We start from the raw sequence: 21,742 nt of genomic DNA, 5'->3' as shown, positions 1-21,742 counted from the left end.
AATAATCCATATACATTTAAAAAATGCCATTCCATGAATGCTGATGCTGACCAAACAATTGTTGGTAGATCGCACATTTGGATCAAACATTATGTAAACAAGATTCTGTGAACAATATCTTATCCAAAAACATATTACCCACCTAGTACAATACTATAATATGCTTAAATTTATAATATAATATTATAAACAATTTTTGTATATTTTAATATTGTGACAAGACACAATAACTGAATACTTATAGGAAAAAAACAAATTGAATGTCCTAACAAGAGTTTTGAAAAAAATAAAAATATTTTTACTTAACAATGTATTTTTTAATAAAAAATAATACATTCAATTAATATATATTGTATTATGTTGATGAAAAATGTAATTGACTTCGGAAACTTACGAATACCATAACGTATTTATGAAAATCTAGAGAGTACAAAATTAATTTTTTAAATTAATTGACTGTTTATTCTAGAGAATATAAAATTCAATTGAGTTTACTACGTGTTAGTCTTAAAAAAAACAATTTGATTTGGGAAACAATGGAACGGCGATAAAAAAACTAAGATAAAAATGATGCGATGGGTTTGGAACAACAGTAATAGAATAATATTTCAGTATCATTTAACATTTTGTATTTTAAATGCATTTATCTATACTTTCAGTTATACAAAATAATACACGAGCCAGTATCCAGTGTTTAATTTATGAATTCACTGACCAGACAGATCTGATTTTTTTTATTAGAACTTGGCTGTCAGAGTAATATGTCAACAATTTTTGGCGATCACGTGATTTATTGTTATATTTGAACAGTTGAATGTGTAAGTTGTTCTGTTCATATTTTTACTGTTGTTATTCAAAACTATTTATTGGAAATGCAATGGTGATATTTTAAACAAATAATTTCACGATGAGCTTAGAATAATAAACCATAAGCAATAATATTTTTTTATTTGATGATATAAATTATTTCATATTCACATCACATAATAATTAACAATAAGCATTTGAATCTCATATGAATTTCATTATAACTCAAACGTAATTTCAAATACTAATTAATAGTCATTAGCTTTACACTTTTGTGAATCTAGTATTACGATAAAATTACATTATTCAAATATTTAAATACATTTTATCTAGGTATGTAAGAACGTAATATAGAATGATGGAAAAATATTGCCATTAACATTTTATAACACAAAATACATTCAAGAAGAATCTGACATGGAAGCTGTGTATAATGCAGAATAATCTGGTGTAATTATTTTACTATAGAACTTTGTATTACACTACCTACCTATACAGTATACCTAGTTGAAATCTGATTTTTGACAACTTCAATAATGTGAAAAGCAATTTTCTTCGAAAATGGTTTATTTTTATTTTCTATTAAAACCTTTTAAGGAATTCCAGGGGAGACGATCCCGAGTTAATTAAAGTTAACGGATCAGACAAAGGGGCTTTTAAATTGGAGCTTAAAAAAAACAGGGGAAAAAAATCAGTAATCACTGATACGTGGTATTGAAAGCTTGTTTGCCGTCAATGGTAAAAAGTTTTTACCCAACTCAATTTTGATCCAAAAACTGTTAAAACTCATGTTTATTGGTTATTATTTGATGTAAAATTAAATTAACATTTTCTAAAAACCTATACACACATAAATACATTGCCCGAGTCAGCATTTATATAAAGATTTACATTACATCATTGATATATTAAATATTTATTATCTGGTATATTAATTATAATGACAATATTATGGTATTATAGGTACACCTAATTTACACTTTTTGAATTTATAGTGATGGTTCAGAGAATGGAATAGAAAATAATAGTTTTCCATTTAGCTTCTATACGTAACTATAACGTCACGTATTTTAAATTACCCACTCCTTTTCCAGTTTTATCGTATGCTGCAGATACTCCATAACGTTCATAATCTATAATGAATACGTGAAATTAAAATGGTCGACATCACGATTTTGATTAGAGTCACCTACAACGTAACGAGTCGGGGATGAAGGGACCGCGATTTTTTTTATTTCTGAGGTGACGAAAGAATAGGAATGAGTTTTGGAGCTTAAATGATTTAAACCAATGGTGGTTTAAAGCAAAACAATTTTGCTGGTACTCAGAAAATTGACATTATTAATTGATTTTTTATTGTATTAAATGTCAGAGAGCACGCCTCAGTATAATAATAATGTAATACATTAGTTATGTTCTTCGTTATGGTGTGTAGGTGCTATAGTAGGTAGTTATTCGTTATCAGTCATATCTAAGAACGTCTGGTCGTTCGAACCACCGTCGATGTCGAACGTGCTGTTATTACGAAAAAAACAATATAATTATATTTAAAAAACCAATAGATTGAGTAAAAAAAGTGGTATAATACTAAGGGTTTATTTACGTTATTTTGGGATAACAAGACTTAGGTTCTGAGAAAACTTACTAAACTCGATAAACATATACCAAGAAAAGTTCAAACAGCCCGTGGCACAAATATAATAAATATTTGAGAGATAATCACCAGTACAGTAATAATAATACCATACACGTTAAATCTAATAGTGGTCAAGAAAAATACTGAGAAATAAATTAAATAAAGTAAAGAAAATGTAGAGTAACGGTCAATGTGTAAAAACATGACGTCCCTATATGGATATGGTGTAGAGGTAGGTTAGGTAAGTAGGTACGTATTACCAAGTACTTGTTGGATCATCCACAAGGTGAAACATGCCAAGGTTACGATAATTTGTTCTACCCTTATAGTGTTAAGAGCATAATATATGAAAATATATTATATTGGAGACTTGAACAGATTGTTTCACGTGACTATTGTGGCATTGGTGGCAGTATGGAGTCTATCTCTTCCGCAGTAGGACAGTGGCAATACAAATCGGGAATTACATCACTTGTTTCGATAGCTAGAAAATACATTCCCGGAAATGGTGTCTATGTGTGAACATTATTATAATACTAAAATATAAGCTACAAATAAGTACAGCGTTAAGTATGTATTGTGAGAATGTGTATATAAATATATATTATAACCTACAGCAATAGATGTGGTATTAAAATTCTGATGAACGTTTGACGTGTAAGAGGTGGTTAACGAACGACTTTAAGCGTATATACATATTATTATACAGTAATGTTTCAGTGGGTCACCCTGTTCGGGTAATGGATTGGAAAAATGATGGCACGCCGATCCGGAAGCAAGCCGGTGGTCAGGCCAATGGCTTTCTCCGAGTCAGAACTGGCGTACGAGTATATATATAAGACATTTTTCTCTTTCCTCCGATTCCTCATTCCGCACACCCATTGCCCGCGGTTCTACCGACTTTTGTTATTATTATTTTCTTCACCCTTGCTCATTTTTTTCCCTCTTTCTTTTTGTCCGTACTTCTTGTACCGTGAAAGCGCTAACCATTCCGTAGATTTGATCGCGTAACCGGCCATGGTAGTCGACGGTAGAGGTATGGTGGAAAATTCATGGTCAAGCGAGTTTCCATTTTGATCTGTTCCCATTCTCCACGCACGTGCAGTGCTCGCCTACCTATCAACGGAGATTTTTTTTCGAACCATAACGCGCCATCTCCCACGTACATCGAGTAAGTAAGTTTTGGGGAAAGGACATAGATTTTTATGTTTTCACGCCCGCTCGCCGCGATCATGGACATGGACAACAATACCACCTGACAAGCCGACCCGAAGACAATTTTGATTTCTCATATATTATGAAACTATCGTATTTCCAATTTATGCTTTTGAAACACACTCACAATTTATGGTTCACTGGCATTTATATCGTCAACCACAATGGCAAGATGACCTAATTTTCGACGCGATGTTACGGACTTTTCCCGCATGTATTTGCAATTTGTTTTCGCCGATGAGTTTTGAAATAAATGTACCTTTACCCTATTTAAAACCGTTCTTACTCCGGTAAAAGGGTCTGTAAAATCATATACCAGTATATACGTCGTACATATGGCTTGCTGTTACTTTGTAGTGTAACAACGAAGAAAAACTACCAAACCCACACTTTTCAGTTTTAATTAGAAATAAAAGACCGAATTAAATAACCATTATATATTTATCAACTTGCGTGTACTTAGTATCTACCTTGTGGTTATGTTTTATCCATAGGTGCATAGCGTATACCTATAAGAAAACTTGAAATAAACCTAACAAAGTGAAAACTTTACATTAACTTTAAATATAAGTATAGACATATAAATAATATACTAAAACTTTATACCATATACATATACATATATTTATATTGTTTAGTGAAACTATACATTTTCAATACAATGATATATTTATAGACTGTTATTTGTGTAACTACCTACCTAACCATTTTGTTTATTCGACCAACAATTACGTGAGTTTTTGATCAGTCATTATTTATTTATGAGTCATTAAAAAAAAGCAGCTAAGTATTTATGCTGTATGCCGTATTTATTGAAGATTCGAATGTCCCTGCCGTTATTGAGTAGGTTACTGTAAAGGACATATTATTATATTTGATTTCAATGACGAATCATTGCATATGAAAATCGGTTTTGAGTGGATACTGTCTGTCAGCCTATATTTGCAAAGATATTTTTAAATATTACTATGGGTTTATATTACTAGTTATGCCTTTTTATATAAGTAATACCAGTTAATTAAAATACGGTGGATTGAACTAATTGTTTCTATGCTTTAAACCGATATTAATAAATGTAGGTATGCGTGGTCTTACAAATAACATTTGTTTTAATTTTTCAATTGAAAAAAAAATAATTAAGGAATCTTGTACACACTCTTAAACAATTTGTATAAAAATTAAACATTTTATGAAATTAATTAGAAGATAATTTGCAAATTATTGGGATTTTAACAAATATAGTAAAATATGAACTTTAAACGCTTATAGAAAAAATTCATAATTTAATATTTTCAATAATTTGTATTTGTTGTAAGAAAACATAATTGAAACCTTGTGTTAAATTTTCTAGCATTCTTACTCAAAAACAATAATTTTGGCATACAAAAATTGAATAAATAAAAATAAAAAAAACATCTTAGATGAAAATATCACAAAAATAGTAAAAAAAAAATGATATCAAGCTTACACAATGTTGTATTATTTTTGAAGAAAACAGTTTTTCGATGTAATAAACATTTTTGAATCACTACAAATTCACTAAATCAATTTTCTCAGATATTGGCCATGCGTGAAAATTCTCGTACTTCTTACCTTAAAGTTGTATGATTTTCTATAATTATTTTAAAAATATTTGATATTTTTGACTTGCTTTTTACAAAACCCACCATCCCCCCAGACAGCAATTTTTTTGATTAATAATATTATTATAACATTGTAATAACGAATAATATTAGTATAACGTTATTATAATACTATTATAAGATTACAATTATACAAAATGCTGTCTGGGCCCCCACTCATACAAAAAAAAGAAATAGCGACTAGAACTGATTCAATTAATTTTAGAAACCAAGTTTAAGATTAGGTGTCTAAAAAACCATTACAAAATCTGAATTCTCGTTCTGAATTTGAAAGAGTTTGAAAATTTTGTATATATTATGTATTTACATTTTTATTTCATGATAGGGTAGTATTGAAATTCATTACTCAATATTTATAAATTGTATTTAAACATGTGCACGCTATTGAAACTCAAGACAAATATATGACAATTCAGCAATAAACAATATATATTATTATTTACTTCAAAAAATATTAGTATAGTCTTTAGTATGAAAGTTAAAAAAAAAATAAACTAATTTATTAATAAAAATATTAATTAATGTTTTTGTAAATAATATCCATCAGTTTTAATTGTTCATTTTTTGACAAGAACTAGCTTATTAAAATCATTTTAACAACGCCGTCTTGTTCCTAACATATTTCAATCATTTTTTTAAAATCATTCTGTCTTATTTTTATTATTATTCCAGTAGAGACAGAGTAAAAAAAAATAATTCACAACGACATTTTTTATAGTGTAGATTTATAATTTTTATATTTTAAATCATTCGTTAAAAACAGAATATTTGTTCTTGTAATGTGCATAAAGTTGAGTTATCAGAATTAGCATTATAAATGGATGTATTATATCATTATGACCTATGAATTAGTGTAGTGACTTAGATTAGGTACCTATGTTGTATTATTTTTATTTAAAATGTAACTGAGAATTTTTCAGTACAATTATATAGGTACTTTGAAGGTTAGAATTTTGGAAATTATAAATAATTTAGTTATAGCTAGATTTTTATAATATTGTACTTCAATAAAATATGGAATTCTATATAATTCTACATAAATTCTCAAACTACATTTCGATTTTTATATTTAAATGTTAAATATACAATTTCGTTATTAAAATAAACACCAAACCACTTGCTTATATAGGTAATAAATAAGGTTTAATTATAATTAAATGATTGTACCTTCAAACCTACATTTTTTTTTGAACAGAGCGTTGAATGTATTGATTTTACAATAATGCATTTATTTATGTATATATTCATAATAATATAATATATCAAACGACACTAGTCTTAAGATGAACAGCTAAATTAACACATTGACGAACTAAACTGGGTATATATTTTGTTACTTTAAATTAATGTATAATTTAGTTGTAGACATAAACTGTCATAATATACTAATATTTATACAGCTGAATAACAATCCATGCGAGGTAAACCCACAGAATGACACACAAAAAAGTTTTTCAAGCTACACATAAGTAAGATAAAATGAAACCTCTAAATACCGGACACTCTCGGTAACTGAAATGTTGTCCGCTACTCAGAGGTTTCAGTTTATAGAATTTGGATTAGTTTTTTGCCAAAAAAACGTTGGCTACTTAGAGGAGTCCGTTAATAGAGTTTTCACTGTAATATTTTTTAGAAAACTGAGTTTGGTGAAATTATTTTTCATTATCTAATTATTTTTATTTTATATAATTTTAGATTATTAACTGTGGTCAAATTATTTGATTTCTAGAAAAACCAGACCAACATATTATTATTTGAATTGGCCACCTTAAATATTGTAAGCTATTTATTTTTATCAGGTTATTACAATTAAAATAATTATATTAAATTATAAATATTTAATGTACAAATATAAATAAGTACATAATACCTGCATAATATTCAAGTATAAATCAAGTTAAAAATAAACGTAATATATTTAGTATCAATAATACATAATATTATGTGATTAATTTAAATATTTATGTTAGGTATTTTTTGGTGGAAAAAACAAAACTTAAATATAGTAATGCTAGTATCAGAAAAAAATCAACGAATGTTCCTTGCTCGCCCACATTGAAATTCCCAAAATTGTTAGCTATTAATATTTAGCATAATATAAGTAACATTTACACATCATTCCAAGATCATATTACTATATGAAAGAATACCACAAAAACCCATTACTGCCGGAAAAAAATCGAATCTCATGTGCTATTGGTGAAAGTGGTGAAGATGGCGTGACGTGCCATTAAAGCTTTCTCCAGTCCGCGCCATCACCAATTTTTTCACCCACTTCTTTGTCGTGTTCGTCCGGAAATCGGATATCCAGCTGCAACTTATTGACGAGACATGGACATTCCAGATTCCCCGTTGAATACGGTGATGGACTTTTCCGATCTGCGTTGGTCGCTACCTCAATCGAAAACCATCGTTTGTCATTGGTTTCCCCATAATGGGTCCTCGACCCTCTCCTTGTACGATCTGCGGTGCTCATGGTATCGTCCGCGGTTGTCGTCAAGTTGTCGATCACCACGTCGGTCGTTGTCAATTGGTCAGTTGTCGTCTCGGTCGTTTGTTCCGGTAGTGGATGGGTGACGGACTCACCATCCTCAAATGAATGCTGTCTATTTCTCCAATCGGCCATCATCAATCTTGCTGACGCCGGGTTCTTACCGTGTGCGATCAAGACGGTGGTCATAAGTGACGACGGCAAGAATTTCGATATTTTCAATTCATGATTAAAAGCTGAGCTTACTGTGGACTTCTGAACTTCCCGGAATGTGATTCCGTCTGCTGTTTTGGTAGATGATACGCTGTATTTGTTTAAACTATTTCCCTTCCTCGTCGTGTGTGCCTTGTTTACCACGTCCATTGACCTTGCTACATTATGATATGAAGGTTCCCCAACAGTTGGTAGATCCACAACAGACGACGGTATAGGATATCCTCCGGCTTGCTGCATTCCGGTATAAAGTACGGACACAATGACAATTGTTTGGAACATTTTCAATAATGCTTTGAAAAACTATAATGAGGTATAGTTAATGTCGATCAAGTTTATGAATTAACTGTTAAAAAATTATAGACAGTTTCATTGAAAATCGAAAAACTTGTACTTTCAATTACGTATATTTTCCACGCACGTAACTGACTTCTAAAGACCAGCCATTCGGACACTATAAATAATTATTTTTTTAAACTAAAGAAACTTTAAAAAATATGAATGCTTATTCATAGGGCAAAAAAAATACTAGTACTAATACTATTTCTACTACTATAACTACTACTACTGTTACTATTTTTTTTTATCTCATCGCCGGACTCGGGGAGGACTTTGCTTTGCTTTCCCGCAGAGTCACCATCGAACTACTACTACTTCTACCTACTACAACTACTAATAATAATAATACAAATAATAATAATCAATTTACATATAAATGTGAAATTCTTTAAAACAATCAAGACAAAATCTAAGGCAATCCTTTTCATTTTTGACAAAAAAACGAAGTCATTTTCCGTATGCTTTCTGAAGTACACAATTTGCATCGATTGTAAATAGTTCTTAAATAGTTATTTATTATTGGTTACCATGCGTTTTTATGGATATTTAATATTTAAATAAAATAATATAATGCATTTATTGTTTTATATAAAAAAAAACGGTACAAATTTTAATATATACCTGCTTTATACATTAGTATAATACGTGCAATCTATATAATATACCTATATATATTTTTAAATCTCCATTAAACTAATCGAAATGTGAAACCATTATGTAAAAATAGGGTTACATGTTTAACACATTAAAAAGATAAAATTATACATGGATAATTATTATTTTCTGATGATACTTTTTCAAAGTATCAAATTATATGAATACATAAATATTTCTTTTCCTTTTATGTTTTACTATATATTAAATATTTCTTATATTATCTAAGAGTTAATTTTTTTCTTATAATAATTTTAAAGTTTTTTTTTAAGTACTGTTTGAAATGTAGGTACCTATATTACTTTCCTTTGTGGATGCATCATGTTCCATGTTCGAATTGAATTTTAATCAGATACATAATATTATTAACTATAATATTTGTAATAGTGCATTCAAATGTTTGGACGATTACAACAAATAATATGTTTTTTATTTAGTCTAAGAGAACATTATGGTAATCAAATATTTACGTCGTATTTAAATTTAAAAAGATTGCATTAAAAAGTTTACTAGGTGATGTAAAAAACAATAATAATTATGTATTACTTCTCTCTGAAATGTCTCTAGCAATTGCGATATAGATCAGAAATAAAATAATGGTATGGCCTCGAGGAAATTGAAAAGTCGAGTACCAACTATATAAATAAATTACATTTCAGTTTAACTAGAGTACAAGTATTTTATTTTTATCTTTTTATAACATTGATTGGTTGTAAAAAAATTTTTCCTCAAGTCTTTTCTATACTTTGAGAGTTAAAATAATATTCCACTGATTATTTTTTCTTGTACCTAGGTATATTTTTCTTTTTCTTTGATTATTTAATTTTAAAGAATTTTTATAGACTGTAAAAATAATGAATTTGATAAATAGCAGTTTTTCATTGGTTCACTTTGTTTGACTACTAGTGTCACTTGAAAATTACGCGATATCACGCCACGGGTTTCGATAGGTAGCTGAAAAGTCGAAACAAATTAAATATTATTTTGGTACAGTGCATAACGAGTTCATAAGCCATAGGCGTTCCATTGTTCTATAGAATGGGTGAGTTGAGATCTTAAAATGGTAAACATTAATGATGATATTATTTCGGTATACTATTTAATGTTTATAATGGTATTTTATTTTAAGCCAAACAACTAAAATCTATGAATAACAATGGTCGTTTATATGCATAATATCAAATGTGTTTTATTTTTTTTCAGCGCGCAGTGGTGCAAGTATTAAATTGGAGTTTTAAATTATAATGATGTTTTTCTCATAAAATAAAAATGTCCTAAGCTGTAAAAAATTGGAAGTTTCGTATAATGATAATATTATCAATTGCAAAATGGACACAGATGTGTCTATTTTAATTAAATTTAAATAATATGCGTAAAAATTATTGTCCATAAGTCTGGAGAGTTTAAAAGAATTTAAAAAAAAAAAAAAATGGAAAGTGGATATATTGCTTAACTTACAATATTTGTGGAATAACACTCATATATTTTTTTTTATTTCTTGTAATAACAATTTATGAGGAACATTGTATAGTATTGATTTTTCAAATCTCAGATCTGAATAATAAATATGTTACGAATATCTTTTGAACAACAAAATAATTTGTGGTTCGTAATTTTGACGAAATTTGCTTAAGTTCTAATTCCACGGGCTCTTAAAAACATATTTTCAATTTACGCATTTTGTTTTTATCCGATGATTTTGAAAAAACCGGACATTTTAAATTTAAATCCATTCCCCCCACCCAAGTATCAACAAGATCTAATTCGCTACCAGAAACGACCTTCAACATTAAAATTAAAAGGATTACTCTAAAAGGTGATAATAGACTCAAAAAATAAAATAAAAATAACACACATCATTTATTGTAATTTTCATGCATTGGTCGCTACGCTCAGAATCTAATAGAATCATTCTAAGATGTCGTTTGAAAAAAAAAATGAATATTATAATTAGATACCCACCATTATATTATTATAACTTATTATTATTGTATAATATTTTATATTGTTATTACTTAAGTCTTAGTTCTACTAATTTACAGTATAACTATTAATGTATATTAATTGATTAGATAACATCTAAATATAATAATAATTTAAAAACATGTATTTCTACACTTGAATTGTTGTGGATATTTAAAAAATAAGACGTCTTTACTATTTTATTGATTTTAATGTTCAACTTTTAAAAAGAAACAGATCCTTATTCCATATTTGACTTTGCTGACTAAAACAATGCAGATACTGAGTATATTTAAACTACCAAAATCAAATAAAACGGCTACAGCTGTGTATGCGAATGTAGAAGTATGTATTGTATACATAAATTTCACCTTATATGAAATGTAAATTGTATATTACATGTATACAATGTACATAATAAACAAGGCTCAAGTAATATGTGTTAATAAAATATTTATGTTGAGAACAAATGGTAATACATACCCGAGAACAATTGAAAAGCGCTCAAGTTAGGTTTATAAATTGTCACGATGGTGATTTTGAACATTGATGATAAACATTTTTTTTTTTATTTATCTATTCAAATTATTGAAAAATAAATAATAATTTGAATAAAATGTTGCAAATTCTCGTTTGGATTTAAAATTATAATATCGTCATATATGTCGTGACTTAAATGTATTACAATATTGTAGGTAGGTTAGATACCTACTAAAGAATCGTGGAAAAAATATGTAAATATATTATAATATAATATTATAAAGGAAATTTGACACGGCAGTGATAATTAAATTTTTATTTTTGTACCAGAACCTAGTTTCGAATAATTGTTTACAATATAAAATGATTATGATTTGACATACAATTGTGTATAATCAAAACAAAGACATTTATTTTGGTAAAAACATAATTTTTTACCAAACAAATAGAGACAGGAAGTAAGAACTATTTATAGAGTATGATAATATTATATAACTTTTGAAAGTAATAGCCCATTTTTCAAAACAAAATACAAACGATTAATCTTAAATATCTGCTGTTTCCAGAAGTTAAAAATAACAATGAACATTTAAAGACCCAGATAATAATATGGTTATTGAGTATTTTTGTTTTAAAATCATTCTGGACGGATGTTCGACCAATATTAGAGAGCATATTTTTACTAATTATTTATATATGACTAAACAATCATGCAATAACCAATAATAATATGCACATAGGACCACTTGTGAGTTACTTGGTAATAGTATTAACATTCAGTGAACATTTTCTGAAGTTGTAATACAATATTGCTTGTATTAAGAGGACGTTATACCCGCATGTGTTGTCTCCGTCTTACAAGTGCGTAACATACCAAATTTTACACTCAGCAATACACGTGTAAAATCTAAAGGTAAGATCATTATCTAGAAAATCTCATGGGCTTTTTAGTACATTTTAATTTTAAAGCAAGTTTGAAGTTTGAGTAAAATTTGCTGTGTTACGCACTTATAAGACAGAGGCAACACACGCGGGTATACCGTCATCTTAAACTTGTATTGAGCGTATGCTCGTAAATGAACAAATAACTACGCTTTACTTCAAATTCGCACACATAGTTACGTCTTCTACCTGCAGTTTCTATTAGACTTGCATTCAAAAATCAAGTTGCATTTAAGGGTGTAACCGTGGATACCACTGGACAGGTGAGTGGTTTTATACAGCATTAATATGCTTTTGTGGTATTATCCTTTTGCTCGTATACTATGTTATAGACTGAACAAAGTTTAATGAAAGCGTTTTCTGTGAAGGCTATTCATCTCGATTGATGGTATTTAATGTTTCTAGCATCACAGTACGTGATTTGGAGAATGTTGGGTGGTCTAATCTTCAATGCCGGTTAACATTCATTACCTACATATTATTATCTCTGAAGACAATATGTCTACATTATACGCATTGGATAACTGAATATACGTTGGATATTTTATAACACAATAGATTTTCTGTTCACTGAGAAATCAATCTGAGTAATTATGAATAGGGAGACTCTACGAATAAGTGAACATCAGTGGTAGATTTAGGATAGATGTAATCGTAATTGTATACGTATAGGTAACTAAATTTCATGTGTGTATAATATTAACACAAGTTATTACAATTCAATCATTTTGAATTCTAGTGAAAATAGATTATAATTGACAAACAATTCCCATGTTAATCTCAAGTTTAATAATTAATAAATTTAAAAAATAATAATGTTAAGAATTCAGTTTAGAACAGTTTTAATTACAGTTACATTATTAAAGGACAGATCATAAGTAGTATAAGTTAAGTTGGTGTAATGAGAAGAAAAACTAGTTGATACTTTATCTTTTAATATTTGATATGATGATATCAATATATCATAATATGAGATACGACGAGATTTAGATAAATCAAAAAAGCGTTTCGTTTACTGCTTGTTTGGTCCCTAATGGAGTATGGATTTAATTTTCCGTAATTACAAAAGCATGATTACCTACGAAATTTCTATGTAATCAAGTTATTTAGTTAAACATTAATGTGTCTGTCTTTAATGTAATTCGATTTTGATAACAAACCTCACAACGTAATGTTGGTAATTAAAGTATGTAATTCTCATATTTTAGATGTTTGAAAAAAAAAACCTTTGTGGAATTTTAAGAACGATAGACTAGTCTTTATTAAGTAGCCATTATCAATGGCGGATTCTCAACATTTTTCTAGAAGTGGTCCTGAAAGATAATATGTATTTCAAAGGTAACCTAACCTATATTATTATTATTTTAATTAAAAACTGTTAAAAAGTTTTATCTCTATGAATTGACTTCAAAGCCAATCAATTCAATCTAGCCTGAAATTCAAATTTAAATGTAATAATAGCTTTGATTATTGGTTTTATTTTGTTTCTATTTTTTGAAATTTGTTTGGCCCTTCCGGTACTTATTGAATCGTTCTTAAATAGACGTGCATGGATTTTAAAGACGTTTGAAAACTCACTAGCAGCAAGAAAAATTTTTTTCGTAATATTTCAAAAATGTTTCAACCGCATGTTTCCAGATATTAATTTTTTTTAACACGATACTATATAACACTTGATAATAATGGAGCCCACCACGAGACTTAGCAAACATTACACACACAATTTGTAAAATGCACCACCTTGTATTACTGAATATGACAACCAGGGAAATCGTATTAACCATGAATTGACATTTGAGATTTTTACCTTTTTATTTTACTCAGAAGTATTTGAAGTTACTGGAAATTTATAATTTCTTTCAGGTGTCTAGAATTTATTGAGTATGTCATTTTGTGAAAGTATTTTGTCGCAAAATAAACTGATATCATAATTACTATGAATTTAAGGTGAACACGGATTTGCAAAATCATGGTTAGTCTTCGGCTTTTTTTTTTGTAGATAAGTACTACTTATAACTTTAGGCGAAACTGATCTCTTATGTTTTAGTTGATAAACTTTCAATTAACATATTAATTTGGATTAGCATTGACTAGACGTTTCAATAAGTTTTAAAAATAAAGTTTTGAACGGATGTGGTTTTTAGACGAAATTTTTTTAAAAAACAAATTACAAAGTAGTTAGTTCTTACTTTTGATTTTATATTCAACTATCGTAGTGCCAACGTCAACTAATGTCGGCGGTCAAATAAATGTCTATACATTTAAATTGTATGAAATAGCAGAATTAGTGTTGTAATTATGCCCTTTAGAAGAAAGTAATGGTAGAGAAATAAATGCATTATCGCAAGTAGCAATAAATAACCGATACTTTGGATGATTTTATCAAACTATAAATATATAATTGTTGAAAAGTTAAAAATAATTATTCAACATATTATTTCAATATATTTGAAATAGCTGGTAAGTAGGTATATAATAATAATATATAATATAATTACCCTTTGTCCCTATATAATAATGTGTTTTTAGTGTATAGCTATAATATTATACAATAAATATTTATACCAGTGTCTGCCAACTCCCCCCTCTTTTCCCCATCCTAGTAAATCTGTCACTGTCTGCTATTATATTTTTAAAATAAATTTTTTGTCCAAAATTCAAGTAACTATTAATGAATAAAACAATTTAAATCAATTGATTAAAATTAATATGACATTTTAATGACACGTAAACATAATATTACGTAAACTCGTGGTACAATAATAAGACTACTGTAAAATACGTATTTTGAAAATAATATTTTAATATATCCAACGCAAGCCTTTTTTTTTAGATTTTTAACATTGTGAGTCTGATAGTTACGGTATTGGTGTGTACATAGGTATTATGTTCAATGGCTCAGGTTTTCAACATATGAAATATTTAATTACAGACAATGGAAAAGAGGGTGGAATAAAGAAAAAGCAAAACACTTTGACACCCAGCTATCACGAAGGCCATACAAATAATAGACACCGAGGCCTGTTCGGAGGGGCTATTTCCGGAAACGTGACACCCGATCGGGTAAGAAGACACGATTATTGGAATCCGTCCCGCGCGTGTTGGCAGTCCATGATTAGGGTCCGATGACCGATCCGGTGCAAATAATAAAAAAAACACTGTCTGCGCCGATATATAATATATATATGTGTGTGTGTGTGTGTGTGTATGTGCGTGTTTGAGCCAAATTTAAATAATTGCAGTTGTGTATTGGTATACACGATATGTGGTGTGATGGCGTTGTTTACTTCCGGTCCGTAAGTGTATAGCAATATAACTGTATAATACAATTATTATATGAATTCAATGGGATATAAGTGAGGCTGAGTACACTAATGATTGGTTTTAACTTAATTCAGTCAGGTTAAAAATAATATTTAACGAACTAAAAGTCAACAATCGAACAGCATTTTTTTTTTTTTAAATAACCGAGGTTTGTTTAAAGTGCATTAAAAAAATAAATAAAATCAACTCATATAATAATAAATTGAATAAAATAATAATTTTTTAGCACACACGATTTTCCTTGTATTTACGGTATCGACATTGTTTCTGGGGGACAATTTTTTGTTAATAAATTACTGGAAATCCATCAGGTAACTTTCAATAAACTGGGTCAAAATCACAAATTCGTGGCTTATCAAGTGGTTGAACGTAACACGTAAAGTGATACGGTCTACTAACATTATTGGGTACCTTAATTTACTACATTCGGTTCGGTTGTCTAAAATATATCAACCAGAGAAAGAGTCTTCAACCTTTTTTTTTTTTTTTTTTTTTTTAATTTGCAGCTGCATTGGTAATTAACAAATGATTTAATTAACTAACAATTTATTAAAAAAAATCTTGCATGCTAAAAATGTTTCGGTGGGCCTCAAATAAATATCTCTCTGTATGATGTATAAAAATGAGGTCAACTGGCCTAGGCTATAGAATTCCTAGACGAGCCCGGCTTGATAATAATAATAATAATAATAATACAAAACTGTTAGCTATTTATATAAATATATTTTTAGGTTACAGTCAATGGATGTACTTACGGTACATTTCGATCGTGACGCTGGCACTGACGGGGGCGGACAAGTTGCTGTTTGAAGCCTGGCAAGTGTACACGGCTCCCTGGTCGTACCGGCCCAGCGCTTCGATGGTCATTTCGTTTTGTTTCACCGACGATGATGATGCTGTAAATTGTCCGGAAATCCCTTCGTTTCCGGTATCCATTAACGTCTCACCCCGCCACCATCTGACTTTTGGTTCCGGGCGACCTATGGCATACGATAATGATATATTAATAACTATGTATTATACAGAGTTATTTTATTTTATTTTAATTAGCAATTAAATTATTGCAAACGTTATAAATAATATAATAGTAATATTTTACAAGTCTCAGTGATTGATAAATTGTTCTTCTATTATACTATATGTATATAAGTTGGAGGAAGGGAGTAGTTATCCAATATCAGTAAACTAGGATCGATAATATAGCAGTAAGATAGGACGCATCGTCAAATAATTCTAAAATAATATGATATTAATATAAAGCCTTATCTTAGCCTTTATCTATGTTCATGAAATCTCTAAGATTACAATTGCATGTAATGTATTTATATGTTTTTATAGGTTTGCTAAAAAATATCGAGTCTAAGGAAGTGCCTAAAAAGCGCTCTGCCAAATCTGACCTTGATTATTTTCAATCTATTGCAATAGATAACTTTTCATGCATGTAGCTAAAATAGTGTTAGAATTTGTAGAAAAGTCCATAATACTTTCAGTGATTCAGTAATAATAATATTTCAACATTTTTGTACGGTATTGATTTGTTACGTATTTTTATGTGCGTATAGTAAATATTATTGATAACACAAATTTAAATATCACAGCAGCAGGCTGAATATTACTTAATACAAAGGTTGTTAATTATTTCGATCAACGGATTCTATAGAAACATCGACAGGATCAAGCTGATAACAAATTTACATTATGTCTTCAAGAAACTACGTGTGGAGTGCGCATTACCATCAATCGCATTTTAATCGAATTCTAAACCAATCATAACACCAGATCCAATTGAATTCTTCTAGGCTAACCCGTTGAAATATTGAACATCCTTTCTCAATCAATTTCTAGGTGCCACTAATTCAAATTCATTACATTTTTGAAAATATTTTTTTGATTATTTTTATTTAAATGCGTACCTGCCTACTAAAATATTATCATATGGTCAATTTACATATTCATCAAATGAACAAATGCTACCGGGGGTTTTAAGTAATAATCATTAAAACAAAACCTTTCCTGGAAACCATACCCATACCTAGTTGTAATTAATTGTTATTCGTAGAACAATGAACTTCATTAATTGTCAAATGAAACGTAATATGATATATTATTATATCGTAAATTAATTCAAACAATATCTTCTAAAAAAAAAAAAATAGAAATAAATGTTAATAGAATTATTTTTGGATAAAATGGTGTCCTATTTTCTTTTCAATAGTTGACTAATGACTATCCAGCGAAAAGGACACCGAAGATCGTTCATATGTAAAAGGCAACGGTAAACCACTGCACAGTAGTAAAGTTATCTTGTACAAATCTAGTCTGTTACAATAAAACAAATGACTGTTGGTCAAACCAACCTAAAACAGGTTGTAAATTGAAAAAAAAAAAATTATAACATTTTGTTATTCACGTTTTAGCAGTATAATAATCCTTCTGTGTATCGTTTTAATTATTTGCACCAAAACGCATAGGTAGTTAAGTAAATTGCAATACTGTGTGTTAAATTGTAAATTGACTAAACTAGTGTTCATGGATTTTTTTTACAGAACTGTTTACCTACTGGGTATACATATTTTTTGTTTTTATTTGTATTGAATATATAAATAGAAAAATACTATTTGAAATAAAGTAACTAAAAAACCAACGATTAAAAGTACTATTCATAAAAAATGAATTAAAAAAAGTAAACAATAATAACGAAATACTATTTATGTAGCTATTGTTTTTCATATACGTAACGTAACGGGCTAGGCCCAAAACCGAATTAAACAGATAGTATAACATGTAGAATATATTAAAAGTCATTTAATTATTTTTTAATTTAAGTTAAACAGATTGGCGTCATGTATTTTGATCAAAATATATAAAAATAAAATTGTACCAGTTACATAATAAAGTATTACTGTGGAGGATAATTAAATAATATTATAATATATTATTATTGTTCAAATTAATACCGTTAACTATACGCAAAGAAATATAAAAATGATAAAATAGTATGACGTTCGTAATTTAACACCATATTTAGTTTATATGCTATAAGTACCTAGTTTGGTATAAAAATTGATCCGTTTGATAAATTGAAAACATTTAATTCAAAAGTAATTTGTATTTTTTTTTTATTGGTTCGTAAAATACATATTAAAAATAATGTGTTTTTATAATATTGATAGTTAGTAATTTAATATTAACTTAACTTGTTTTAACATAATATGTACAAATAATTTTATGAATAATTTACACAATTTTAATCTGTCTATAAATGGATTACTTTTTAATACAAAGTTGAGCTATTTGATATATTTAAAAGTCTAATTTATTAAATAACTGTGTTTTATTAATGAATTTCAACTAGTCATTCAAAACTGTTTAGATTACTATTTTTAATGAACCAATTTATATTTGAAAAGTCAGTTTTAAACATTTGAAATCCAGTTTTGTTTCGTTTTAATAATTAATTGCCGTTTTAAATACTTTTTAACAAGTTTAATATGTTCAAAAGTAGGTACATTAAAAAACAAACAAATTAAATATTAATAATCTCAAACGTTGAAATTTCGACCTATAACAATTATTACAGGAACATATTTTGTTTGATTTGATTTTAGTATCATAAAATATACAACATAATTCGACTTAGCTTTAATTGAATTTTATTTAGATCGACATTTTTATTTCGAATAATTTGATTCACAGTGCAACGTGATAGAATTTTATATTAATTTTGGCATTTTTTTTCACTTGATTATTATATTATATGACTATAATAAATATAAATTAGTATTAATATACAAAATAGCTGATCCCGCTGGCACTTCGTTGCCCGCTAAATGTACCAATTCTATATGACTCAGACTTTGTTCAATTTGTTATTTAATATACGGTGTATGGTGTATGGTATTCAAAATTTATCTTAACTTTTCTGTTGCCCGGAATAAAAATTCCTGATTCGCAGCAGTATATTATCAGGTAGGCAACCTACCTGCGTTAGATCGCGGACTTCGTGCTGTTTGTACGTAAGTGTATGATTTAACTCTAAAGTATCAAAATTGTACCAAGTTTGTCATTTTTACTTAATTTCACCTACGGAGAATTAATATAATCAATTAATACAAAAGCCTAATGCAACCGTACTATAATCCGATGAATAAAAAAAAACAAATTTAACACTTTTTAAATTAGCCTATCTTCTTTCCAGTGGTATAGTCTACACACAAATATTCATTTTTATACATAAATATATTGACAAAAAATAATAATACAAATATATTATGATTTATTATGATTTATTATAATACACTATTATTATTTTAATCTGCAAGAATAAACTACATTTTTTCCTGGACAGATAGCGCCACTATTGTATTTTTGACATCTAGATTTCCTGCTTTTCTGGTAGATTTTCCTAAAATTTTCTTTCATAAGAACCTTGTCCTGACAATTGCGAACACAAGAAGAAAAAAAATCAGCCAAATCGGCCCAGCAGTTCTCTATTGATGAGGTAACATATATTTTTCACACTCCATTTTTATATTCATATATAGATTACTGTTTTATATATTTATGTATCATAAAATGGATATACATCTCACATGTGTATATAAATTAATGAACAAAGTTGAAGATAACATATTATTATAGATATATAGATATGACTGTGAAACAATGAACACATTAAAGTTGAATATATAATTATAGAGATGGACAATTTACGCAAAAAAATAAATCATGGTAAATATTCTAATCATTGAAATAGAATGGTAAAATATGTGTAACTTGGTATGAATAATACATTATAGGTACTCATCAATATAATTTCTTGGTATAGAACAGAAAAAAAAAATCTGATATCGAAATATTAGAAGAGACCTAATGATGAATAACAATTAACAGATATGTATAATATGTATCATGATGTATGGTAGTAACAACTAGTTAACCATAAAAAATTTTAGTAAATCATTTAGTGAAAGCCGTAACAAAAATTAACAAAACACTAACATCCGCCAAAAATCAATAACACGTTTCACGAATCGTGATCAATTGCAATTAGTTTTACGTGTCACATAAAATTTTAAGTGGTAAAAACATTAATCAGTGAAAAAACAAGTTGGTACTTATAATTTACAGTCAATTATTTTACTGACACAATAATTTTACCTTTTATATTTTTTTTTTTAATTTTTTTTTATTTTTGTATGAAGTAACTTATTGTTTTTATAAAATGTACACATTTCACGATCAAGAGATTTTATTTTCCACTGTCAAAAATATTGTGGTACTCAAATTGTATAAAAAATGGTTTCTTACATTCTATTATTGAAATATATATTGTACATTGTTTGTTTTGTTGTTGTCAAATTCTTATTAGCGAGTTTCCATTGCCACTGTTCATAAACTATGGTTGGACCTATATTGAAACTATAGTGTTGGGCCGATGTTGACCCATCAATAGAATAAGATGCCAAAGACTGTGAGTTGGTTGGCTGTGGCAGGGGTGGCATGCCAGACCCAGATACAACAGGTGGTATCTGAATTCGAGCCATGGAGACGGTAGCTACGGGTGTGCCGGCCGCAGCCACCGCCGCCAAGCTGACTGGGACTGTGGTCACGGTGCGTTTAGCGCTCACCATTTGCTGGGTGCTGCGCAGGGGCGCTTGTACGTTTATGCGCAGCTGTGCGTTTAGCTCCAACAAGAAATCATTAATCGCTTGCAATTGATCATTGCTCTTTTTAAACTCAACCACATGCTCACGCAATATTTCCACCTCATCTTGCAAAAACCGATATTACTGTTGATGTACAGGCCCAGGTGGCACGGAAAAGTCCAAGACGCAATTATCGCAGGGTAATGGGCGCCCTAACGACATTTTGTTGTCAGATTCGTAGCCCCTACCTTGGGATCGGGCTCTTCGAAATCAAAGCGACTGCGGAACAGCTCATTACCGAAGTGGCATCGCTGGCTGGGGTGAATTTAAAGGACCATTAGGATCTCTAACAGGTACATCAAGCGGTTGATCAGTTGTTTCAATCGTC

The 21,742-nt window shown here is 28.8% G+C and overlaps 1 protein-coding gene across 1 annotated transcript in view; it reads right to left on the bottom strand.

Annotated features, from left to right (window-relative positions):
- The window catches only part of LOC132937501 (uncharacterized), a 582,052-nt gene that overhangs the window by 32,805 nt on the left and 527,505 nt on the right, over positions 1-21,742 (bottom strand). The window contains exon 5 of the mRNA XM_061004322.1: positions 16,462-16,686. Within this exon, the coding sequence (XP_060860305.1) occupies positions 16,462-16,686 (225 nt within the window). The remainder of the gene's footprint in view (positions 1-16,461; positions 16,687-21,742) is intronic.

This window comes from Metopolophium dirhodum, chromosome 1, assembly GCF_019925205.1.
Source record: "Metopolophium dirhodum isolate CAU chromosome 1, ASM1992520v1, whole genome shotgun sequence".
In the NCBI taxonomy this organism is placed as follows: domain Eukaryota; kingdom Metazoa; phylum Arthropoda; class Insecta; order Hemiptera; family Aphididae; genus Metopolophium; species Metopolophium dirhodum.
The sequence above is the reverse complement of the archived record's forward strand: the minus strand, read 5'-3'. Positions and strand labels throughout refer to the sequence as shown.